The sequence below is a fragment of the Theobroma cacao genome, chromosome 1 (assembly GCF_000208745.1).
Source record: "Theobroma cacao cultivar B97-61/B2 chromosome 1, Criollo_cocoa_genome_V2, whole genome shotgun sequence".
Lineage (NCBI taxonomy): Eukaryota > Viridiplantae > Streptophyta > Magnoliopsida > Malvales > Malvaceae > Theobroma > Theobroma cacao.
In genome coordinates, this window is record NC_030850.1 from 9833111 (window position 1) to 9844101 (window position 10991).

Below are 10991 nucleotides of genomic sequence, written 5' to 3' on the forward strand. Positions count from 1 at the left end.
AACAATAATTTTTAAAAATAGCGTGTAACTTGGTTTCTATTTTTATATTTCACCAAAACATAAACTCTCGGAGTTAAACACTTTCACAATAAAGATAAAATTTAAAATAAAAAAGGAATTTAACATAGAAAAGAAGATGTATTGAAAAGTTATTCAATGTCAACATTATTGTTGGGTGAAATGGATTTAAACAAAAAGATGTTATCCAAAATCTTCAAATTTGGATAATTAGCTTTTTGGGGTTATTTTGTTTGGTATGTTTCTTGTAATTATAAAAAAAATATAATGTGTAATAATTTTGTTTTCAATATGGTATGTAACAATGTTTTTTTCAATAAATATGAGGAGGTTTCGTTAAGCACAATTTATCCTAAATTTTTTTCTCTTGATTAAAAATAATTAAAATTAAAAAAAATTATTTCTAAAAATACCTTATCTTTAAGGGTTAAAAAAATTCATATCTATAAATATATAATTGATTTTTTGTTAGAATAAGTGATTTTTTTTGTCAAAATAAAAAAAAGCAACTTGACTTTATTTTAGATATTGTTGATGTGGAGATTTAGGTCAATCATCTTATATGTCTTTCTTGTGTGAGGAAAACAACATCAAGAGCTAAATTTGTCACTCTCAATATATTTATTTATTTGGAACTTAGTAATTAACAAATCAAACGTACACATCAATATCCTTTTTTTTAATTTATATATATATAGTAAATAGATTCACATTATACTCGAGAATAGCAATGACTATAGAAATCTTATAAAAAAAATTATACATACGTAGGCAGCAGCAAATGATCGAAACAAAGAGCAGAATTGATTTGTAATAAACATAGTGATCAGAAAAAGGAATAATGGTTTAATTTCCTAGCAGCAAATAATTATCCTCATCCTTGACTGTGTCCCCTGTCCTCTTGTTCATAAATAATGATAAAATCCAGTTCCAATCCAACGATAGACCCCCCATGTGGACTAGAAATTGTACAAAATGACAGCTAAAAGCTCACCCAATCTGTTCCCCCGATTAATGGATCTGGCTCATCGCTCGCATGGCTGATTGTCAGTCCACGGATCTCTAAGCATCTGATTCAATCCTCGAATATACCCCTTCTTTTGCTGCTCAAGATAACTGAAAGCCTGTGCCACAATTTTTGGGTCCTTATCTTCCCAGCAAAGCCGACCTGATTTGCCCTTCCCATCACCAGAACCCGAGCTGAGGTTGTTGGAGTTGGAACAAACCTGAGAAAGAAGAAAACAAAACTGTTCTGGTCCGAATAATTCCAATCCTGGATGTAATGTTTCTTTCTCATGGCCATCAAATCCAGCCTGCATCCATATATACTCTTCCATGCCATCTATGAGCCAAGGTGGAGCCCTGGACTCGCCATCCCAGAGCCATATCCGAGCCATGGCTCGTTGTATGGCGAAAATAACATCATGCTTGACATTGCTTCCTTCCAATATTGATGGACTTAAACTGATGGTATAGACAAACTCTTTGCTTTTGCTTGTGTCTACAATGACTTTGCTCGTCAAGTTCTTGCTAGCAAGCTGGAGAATGACATGGTGAACTGGCTTCTTGGTTTGGTTGGGGTCTGGATAAAGAATGTTTTCGACCACGGCGCTTGTGTTCAGGATGATCCGTGTGGCTTCATCATTTGATACGTAAAACAGAGCAAAGCGTTGCCCAGCTGGAGACTCCTTGTCATTGTTGATTACAGTTACGTTGAACCCTTTTGATGCTTCGTGGCTTGCCCATATGGAGACTGTTCCAATGAAAATTACCAAAAGAAACCGGGGAATGATTCGGGAACTCGACGAGAAAGAACCGTTTCCATCATCCTCTGCGGCGGAGGCAGAGGAGGAGACAGCGGCAGGGGAAGCTAAGAGAGGTAGAGAAAGGCTATGGTCCTCCATGAAGGGGTGCAGAAAAGAGCTATAATTGATGGAGAAATGGTCGGCCAAAAAGCTAAGCAATTTAATGGGAACACAAATTAAAATAGAGGACAATGATTGGCCGGACAACTGTACTCTCCCAACAAGTTACATTTCTTAATCTCTTTGATAATTAATTAAACCGTTCTCATTAATTAAGAGACTAATTCCAAATCTGAATAGGCTTTAACTATATTTCTACATGGGATATCATTGTTCTTAACAGTGAAAAGCAAGAAATATATATTGCTATACTTTAAACTGTTTTCAAGTACAAAAGCACACAAACTGAAAATTAAAACATGTTTCTTTCCTGATTTCCTTTTCCTACATGTTACGGATACATCAGTAAACAACTTATCTACACACCAAAACCGATCTCCTGGGATTCATGCCTCCAGTCAAGCCAACTAGCTAGCACTTCTCCGAAAAATGTTGGTTCACCTTAGTTTTCATGAAAAATCAAAAACCTTGTGGCAACTGAGAGAATTGCTTCAGAAATAAAATAAAAAAAAAATGAATGAGGTTTTCATCTGTTCATCTAGTTCTATTGATAGAATCTAGCCAGCAACAAAATGAGGCATGCCACTGGAAGAAACGGCGGCGAGCGGGTCAATTTGGTGGCGGCGGCAGCTGATGGAGATGGGTGTGAAGGCACGGCACCGAAAACATGTGAACCATTTGAATTGGTAGTGTTTAAGACAGAAGAACTTGTGCTGCAATTCCAACGTACGGCAAGTGATTTATGAAATGATAAACGATTAGGTAGGTAAGTGTGGATAGGAAAGTTTACCTTGTGGATTGATACTGACATGTCCCGCCACCTGAGATCATGGTCAAGTTGAATAAGTCTCGAAATAGTATTCTCCACTTGTAGCACATATTCTAATTCATACATCATAAATACTCATTTTTACCTTTCTTAAGATTATATATATTTATGGATAATATCCAATTGACAAGTCTTTCATGATCCGAATTCAATGTATTCCAAATATAAACAATGAGGACCCGAATTTAAATTCCATCAAAATTTGAAACTAATTGCACCATAGTTTCAAGACTCCATTCTCAAATGATTTTTTTTAAATAAAAAATACATACACCTGTCATTTAATGCATCTCTTTTTACTTTAACATTTTTTTTTGGGACTTAAAAAATTCTTTTTACTTAAACATTGAAACATAGTGAAGGGATAGTAAAGTTATTCAGTCTCCCCCCATCATATACCTACTTTATAACCACACATTAATTTTGTCACTGGAATTAGGGATTAAATTAGAGCTTTTGAACAGTTGATGACGGGAATGTGCTGGGGAGTCATTTTTTAACAAGTATAGGAGTAAATAAAAGCAAAGCCAACTATTGATGGAAGAGTTGGGCTGAGTATGGGGGCATGGACAACCCAGGCCCAGCTCATTAATTTAGTCGGGATAACTCGGATCCTATCAGAAAACACACGTTAAAAGACAGTAACTTACTTGGATCTGTGCTGGTAGTAACAGCGGTCCCTCCAAAATTACAGCTACTAGGAACTGGATTCTTCTGGTAATAGCTGTTAAATGCGTAAGAAGCATGATCACGAACAGTGTTGGGGTTGTAGCAGCCACCTCCGGTCTGAATTGCTGCACAATCAGCACCACCGTAGCCACAGGCGTAGTCTAGAGCAACTTGTAATGCAGTCTTGGATGCACTCTGGCTAGCCACACACCAGCTGCCCCCTGAAGATACAGGGGATGTCATTGTAGTTGGAACCGTCATCGGAGTCATGGTCACCGGAGATGACGAATCCGGGTTCGAATTGGGATTCAAAACTGGATCGGATGAAGTGGGAATGCTGGGAATTATTGTGGGGACGGTTGTTATTGGAGTGGTAATGTCCCTTTTGTCAGTGGAAATATCAACCTTCCTAGCATCACTTGGACCTGAATCATGATTAAAAAAAAAGGGGTTAGCTCTAAGCTCTTTCTTATTTTATGGTAATTAATCACCTAATCAGAAAGAATTGAGAACTAAAATTAAAGAAATTGTTCTCTTGATGAACACTAACATAGAAAAGGTATAGAAATTGAAACCACGTTAAGGCAAAGCACTATCGAGATGAAGACCAAGTCATTTGGTAGACTGAAGGAAGAGCTTCGTTAGGAAGACAAGGAAGCAAAGATTTGATTAGATTAGATTGTTTTTGTATGCAATAATTAATGACAGAAAAGTAAAGGGTAATGTCCAAAGTTGAAGAACAATGATTAAAATTTTGAAAGAACAGGCAATGAGTAGGAGGCTACTGTATCCTAACAGAAAAGACTTCCTTCTAGAAAAAGAACAGTGCTGATTTTGAAAAAGAGAGGTATTGCCCACATGGGAAAGCTATGAAAATTCCATGTCCAACATGTAAAGCAAATAAAGGTTTGAAATCAGAGAATAAAACAGAGGATAACAACTGCAATCACTAATTTTGAAATGACAAATTCACAGCTGGGAGCTCCCATAATTCAAAGTTATAGTGAATTTGAAATATGGATATGAAAATTAACATGTCAAATCCTGCAGAGAAAGAACAAAGTAAATCATATGGTACTAGTGGAACCCTCATAAACCAGAAGAGGGAGAGGCAGTAAAGAAGAATCCGATTTGCAAAGAATGATGAAGCCAAGAACATGGAAGGAAAAGAATAGAAACCAAGTCATCACCTGGACAGAGCAAGAGACAGAACAGGAGGAATATTTTGGTGAAAATTTCCCTTCTATCCATTTCTATAAGGCCCTATAGCTTCTTGATTCTTCTTCAACCCAATTCTTCAATGTTTTTCTGCTGTTGTTGGGACAAAGAAAAGCAAGGATATCATAAACTAGAGAAGCATGAATGATCTTGTGGAAAAAAAGAAGATCTCGGACCCCTTTGCCATGTATATATAAATATATTTGGAAAGACAAGTGCACTCTTGTGATTGTGAGAGAGAGAGAGAAAGAAGGGAGAAGCTTGAGGGAGGGACATGAGGAGAGGGGAGTGTGGGAAGGGGCAAGCAAGAGAAGGTGGCAAAAGGAGGGAAAAGGTGAGAAGGAAGGTTGAAAAAAGAAGTAAAGAGAGAGAATTGTTTTGCAATTTAGGTTTGGTATGTGGGCTGCTAAGTGATGATGGTAATGATGGTGGTGATGTATGCAGTTTTGCCTTTCACTTTCTCTTATTTATGTTTGTCTCCTTTCACTGTTTTATAAGACTAATAAAATCATGAAAGCCTTGTATTTGAACAAGCTTGTCTTTTGCCATGTCATGTGCCTCATTTGTTTTTTTTTTCTTTGATATATAATAGTACAATGATGAAGGCCTTACATTTGAACAAACTTGCCTTTGATTATTGAAAAATGGGTATTAAACAGCAAATCTATGATCTTGGATCAGAATAAATTGAAGTCATGTGTTTCAAATTCTTCCAAATTAGGAGTCAGCTTGAATGCTCAGTCGAGCTGCCACCTGAAACCAGAGCCAAAAGAAAGAAAAAGGGAAAAAGGGAAAGAAAGGGTTTGCTCAAGCCTCCCCATATGAGATTAAGATGTGCCCAAACTACTAAAAAGGAAAATCAAGTTCTCTTTCCCTGTCTGTTTCCCTTCCTTTTCTTGTGTTTGTGGTTTGGGGATTGAGTTTTGGGGAAGTCTTTCTGGTTGGGTTGTTGTGTGAGTGTGACTTCCAACTGCATAAGCAGATTTGTCTCTTTTTAATATACTTTATTCTTCTTACTCTTTTTGGTGACAATATCCTGTCATGTGTTTTGTTTTTCTAACTTCACCATGTTGAGCGCAGATAATGATTCCATATGTTGAGAAGCGTGGTGAACATAAGGTCAAGCCAACTTTAGCTGCTTTCCCATGTTTATCCTGAACAAAAAAAATAAATAAATTCAAACATTCTTTAGTAATCAACACCAGTAACAAGCTTTCAGTTAACTTCTGCTTATCAAACAGGGGAGGGAGGGATTATTATGACAGCAGTTTAACTTTGAATGGAGGTCCCATTTAGACCGGCCAAAAACGTTTTCCACGGACTGACCAATCATAACTTGTGAAACATTTAATGACAATGAATTTGATGGAAAATTAAACATGAGAAAAAAGTTTATAAGAATAAAACCTTGGTGAGCTTGAGTAAGAGCAATGGTGGTGGGAGTTAACCACAGGACCTGTGCCAAGGCATGGGGGTTCTGATGGGTTGATCCACTGAACCAACCACTTACACCATAGCATTTCTCCATGTTAGAATGAGAGTAGTATCAAAAACATTAAACTATGGCCTCTAATATTTTCTAGCTTTTAATTGCCTCTACTACTTACCAAAAGGTAATGTGAAGTAGCCTTTGATATATGATTAACATATGTAGAGTAGGGATTAATGGAGGAGGGACCATGGGTTAATGAAGCAACAAGATTGGTGAGAATGGTTCTTCTCAAAGTGGACCGTCCAAAATCCCATCCATGGGAATGCACTTTTGACCAATTGGATACCCTATGTATTTAAAATAAAAACTACTAATTCATAGATCCCTTTGTTTTGAACCTCAAATAAAGCCACTTCTTAATTGTTAAAAAGAAAAAAGAAAATGAAGAATGTGTTTGATGGAGACAACAAATTATTAAAATTTGCCAAGACCTATAATTGTGGTTATGTTAATTATTGCCTAATACCCATCTCAAAATACACTTTTTATGTGGACAGATCTTGGAATCTTTGGTCCATCATCTCAGAATCGCCTCTAACTTTGTTAGACATGAGTCAGAAATGGGATTAAATTAAGCATTTGTTGAGGGCTATGGATTTTCTTTTGAATATATTGAATTCCATAGCTACTATCAGTTAGGCTTTAGTAGGAATGGGCTAGAAGGAAAAAAAAAAAAAAGAAACAAAGGAAAAGATTCTTGGTTTGGTTTATATAAGAGGAACAAAAAGTCTTACTTACCGTTATTTGAACTTGAATTTTCTTTGCCAATTGCAATAAACCAAGATTCCAATAAAAATTTATATCCCAAAGCAAGGAGGGGAGCATGCTGAGGGAATCCAAGGATAGATATCTTAAAAGAGTTTTTAATTGTTGGGTCAAAAAAAATTGTTGGCACAGAAAATGATAAATCACTATTTAATACTTGGTATGATATTTAAAAAAAAAAAGCTTTTGAATTATTTAAAAAATAAATTTTTATAATTGATGGTTAAAAATAAAAAATTATTTAATTTTTTTATCAAAAGATGTTTAAGAGGTTATAACTTTCTTTATCTCCCAATTTGGTTGATTGGCCTGAAGCCTCGGTATGTCAAGCTTCACGTGATATTGTGATAATGTGGGTATTCAAAATGTGAATGTTCCTAATTCTGAAAAGGAGCAAGTCTCTCAAATTAGTTGGGAAGAGTCATATGGCTTTATTGGGGTAAGTAAGTCTCTTAGGATATCTAAAAAACCAGACAGACAATCTACAAATTTCCAAGTGCAAGTCAAGATTGAGCAAAGTAAAGCCCAAAAATCCGGCCGTTTTATCCACTTGAAGACAACAAGACAACAAACAGGCAAACAAAAGACAGCTGTTGCCCTAACTTGTCACTCTCATTTTTGCCTTTTTAGTTTTTACTCCTTCCTTCAACTTCAACACTCTGCTATGCCTTCTCCAGTTTTCACTTCATCTAATTTTGTTTGAGGTTGGATTTTGGGCTTACATTGTTCTAACCCAAGCCCAATCAACCATGCAGCATATTTAATGATAAAATTTATGTAAAATAAACTGGCCAAGTCACCTCCACTGCTAACCCTCTCTGCCAGAAGTGGATAGCGTAATAAAAGAAACCAGAAGCATAGGAAGTGATGGTCCAATGTTTTTGCTCCCTAACACCGTCTCCAGCTTCCATAACCAAATTTATATCAGATCAGCCATACCTCTCCCTGCTGGAAAACAACTGCACTTCCATGAAAGACCTCAAAAAGCTTCATGCCCAACTCATCAAAACTGGCCTAGTCAATGACATCATAGCAGCTAGCCGTGTCCTGGCCTTCTGTGTATCTCCCGCAGGTGACATGAACTATGCTTACTTGGTTTTTACACAAATCAAAAACCCAAATCTCTTCACTTGGAATACTATCATTAGAGGCTTCTCTCAAAGCTCTAATCCGCAAATTGCAATCTCTCTTTTCATTGACATGTTAGTGGGTTCCTCTATACAACCAGAAAGGCTGACCTATCCTTCAGTCTTTAAGGCCTATGCTCAACTTGGTCTTGCGTGTGACGGAAGACAGCTTCATGGCAGAGTTATAAAGCTGGGTCTTGATTATGATCAATTTATACGAAACACTATCATTTATATGTATGCGAATTGTGGTCTTCTGAGTGAAGCTTGGCGAATGTTTGATGAAGAACATATGGAACTTGACATTGTTGCATGGAATTCCATGATTATAGGGCTTGCTAAATGTGGAGAGATTGATGAGTCTAGAAGACTGTTTAATAAAATGGTGTCAAGAAACACTGTTTCATGGAATTCAATGATTAGTGGCTATGTTAGGAATGGTAGGTTTTTGGAAGCATTGGAGCTTTTTCAAGAAATGCAAGAAGAGCATATTCGGCCTAGTGAATTTACAATGGTCAGCTTGCTAAATGCTTGTGCTTGCTTGGGAGCAATTACACAAGGAAAATGGATTCATGATTATATACTAAAGCAAAATTTTGAGTTGAATGGCATTGTGGTTACTGCAATCATAGACATGTATTGCAAGTGTGGCAATGCTGAGAAGGCTCTACAAGTTTTTACAACATCTCCCAAGGAAGGGTTATCGTGTTGGAACTCAATGATCTTAGGCCTAGCTACCAATGGATGTGAAAACGAAGCACGTCAATTGTTTTCTAAGCTAGAGTCTTTGAGTCTTAAACCAGACCATGTCACTTTCATTGGTGTCCTAATGGCCTGTAATAGTGCAGGCATGGTGGATAAAGCAAAATATTATTTCTCATTGATGACGGAGAAATACAAAATCAAACCAACCATTAAGCACTATAGTTGCATGGTTGATGTGCTAGGTAATGCTGGACTCCTTGAAGAGGCAGAACAGCTGATAAGAAGTATGCCCGTTAATGAAGATGCCATTATATGGGGGTCTTTGCTCTCAGCTTGCAGGAAGCATGGAAATGTTGGGATGGCAAAAAGGGCAGCAAAGCTTGTTATTGAACTTGATCCAGCTGAACGCTCTGGATATGTACTTATGTCTAACGTTTATGCTGCAACTAGGCAATTTGAGGAAGCAATCAAGCAAAGGCTTTCAATGAAAGAGAAGCAATTACAGAAAGAACCAGGGTGTAGTCTGATTGAAGTAAATGATGTTGTTCATGAGTTTGTATCTGGTGGAAGGCTGCACCCTCAAGCAAAGGAGATATACTCTGTACTGAATGAGTTGAAACTCATGTTACAATTGAAGGAAACTTGGAACTAGGCCTTACATTGTTGGCCGCCATATTGTGGATTACAAATTGCTGATTCCTGTCAAAAGTGAGCCCTTTTATGCATATTGTTCCCACCGTTTGATGATCTTTCTCTTGGGATTGTGTTTATATTTGTGATAAACAAATAGAAATAATATAGTTTGTGCATTTATCTTAAGTCCACTGGTATTTATGTGCACTGCACGGTAACTATGGATCCAATGTATTTAAAGTCACACTATTTCACTGAAATAAGATGTACTTGGCTGATGGACGCTACAGGAAAAAGAAGCACTGATTCCATATGGATCAGCTACCGAGGATGTGAAGATACTGCAAGTAGAAAAGCTTAATAAAATGGTAACACTAAAATAATGATATTTGGAGGATGTGAGAATCTCCAAAGAATTGCTTGTTAATCAGGTTAGGTTAGGCTTTTGACATGTTTCGCCCCGGTGCCCAAGAGTATATCTCAGGAGGCATGGTGCCATTGGTGATCAAGTTCTGTGGCATCCCATACAAATCAGAAATGTCCAGGTGATGGTGCCGAGCATTCTGGTGATATTGATTCGGCATAGCAGCTGCAACTTCATCATCATCCAATGGTAGACGATCAAAGGTGGCATTCATGAAGGATGCAGCCATGACCAAAACAGGACCGGAAGCAATGAGTGCACCCACTACTCCTCCACCCACGACCTGCCCCTGAGCTCCAGCCAGGTAAATGGTAAGCCCTGTAATCCCGGGTGGGGCTGGAGGGGGCAGGATTGATCCAAGCAAGGAGAGAATCTCATACCGGCCATGTAGAGTAACAATAGCACCGGAGGAGGCCGGTTGCCTGAGTGTAACATTGGTTACACAGCCGCTCCCGCTAAGTACGCAAATGCCACGCTGCTTTCTCCTCGCAAAATTAGCTAAACTCTCATTTACATCACAACCTGAGCTCACCTCCAGTGCATGGGCTCTTAGCGCATTAGCACTGTCACGAGTAATGATAATGGGTGGCTTCGGCTTGTTTTTGGAGCCTGCTGGCCTCCCTCGAGGCCGCCTAATGTTCTCACCCTCAGCAGCAGAGACTGGGGTCACTGCCTTGGTGATTTTGGGGGCCATTAGTATCGCATCAATGCCTGGTCTATGGAGATTCCCCTTGTCTTGTTCTTGGTTTTGATCCATGGTTACTCTCAAATCCGTGCCTTCCCCCATTAAAAATCCTAATCCAATAGAGATTTGAAGAAACTGGTGCCCGAATGTCCGTTTAAGTAGTGGGTTTCAATCAATAATTTTATTGTGAGAACCCGAAAGAATGATTGAAGGTTAGGAGATGGTTAAGTGATACCAACCTTGTAATTAACAGTAGTTACATGTATTCCAAGTGCCTACCCCCAACTGACCCTTCCCTCATGTTAATTGCCTTTCCCAACAGATACCCACATCAAAACTTCTGCTTGCGCAAAAATAAATACTATTAAAACACCTTCGATGTAAAAGGGAACAAATGTAACTAATCAAATCAAATAACTAATCCATGAGCTGCCAATAGAAGATCATTCGTAAAAAAAGGACCTATATATGAATCGGCCAATCAAAAAAACACATCACATC

At 37.9% G+C, this 10991-nt stretch overlaps 4 protein-coding genes across 4 annotated transcripts; 1 reads left to right on the forward strand and 3 right to left on the reverse strand.

The window, feature by feature from the left end:
- Window positions 801–2051, reverse strand: LOC18612164. The gene has a single exon (XM_007048799.2). The coding sequence runs from the start codon at window positions 1920–1922 to the stop codon at window positions 1044–1046; it is 879 nt and encodes a 292-aa protein (XP_007048861.2). The 5' UTR covers window positions 1923–2051; the 3' UTR covers window positions 801–1043.
- Window positions 2167–5083, reverse strand: LOC18612165 (PLASMODESMATA CALLOSE-BINDING PROTEIN 2). Its single transcript, XM_007048800.2, has 4 exons — window positions 4632–5083; window positions 3423–3866; window positions 2734–2764; window positions 2167–2656 (listed from the first exon to the last, which is right to left on the reverse strand). Exons 1-4 carry the CDS (start codon window positions 4690–4692, stop codon window positions 2488–2490), a joined length of 705 nt encoding a protein of 234 aa, XP_007048862.2. The 5' UTR covers window positions 4693–5083; the 3' UTR covers window positions 2167–2487.
- Window positions 7714–9497, forward strand: LOC18612166 (pentatricopeptide repeat-containing protein At2g42920, chloroplastic). Its single transcript, XM_007048802.2, has one exon. It carries the CDS (start codon window positions 7784–7786, stop codon window positions 9398–9400), a length of 1617 nt encoding a protein of 538 aa, XP_007048864.2. The 5' UTR covers window positions 7714–7783; the 3' UTR covers window positions 9401–9497.
- Window positions 9616–10905, reverse strand: LOC18612167 (AT-hook motif nuclear-localized protein 16). The gene has a single exon (XM_007048803.2). It carries the CDS (start codon window positions 10590–10592, stop codon window positions 9819–9821), a length of 774 nt encoding a protein of 257 aa, XP_007048865.1. The 5' UTR covers window positions 10593–10905; the 3' UTR covers window positions 9616–9818.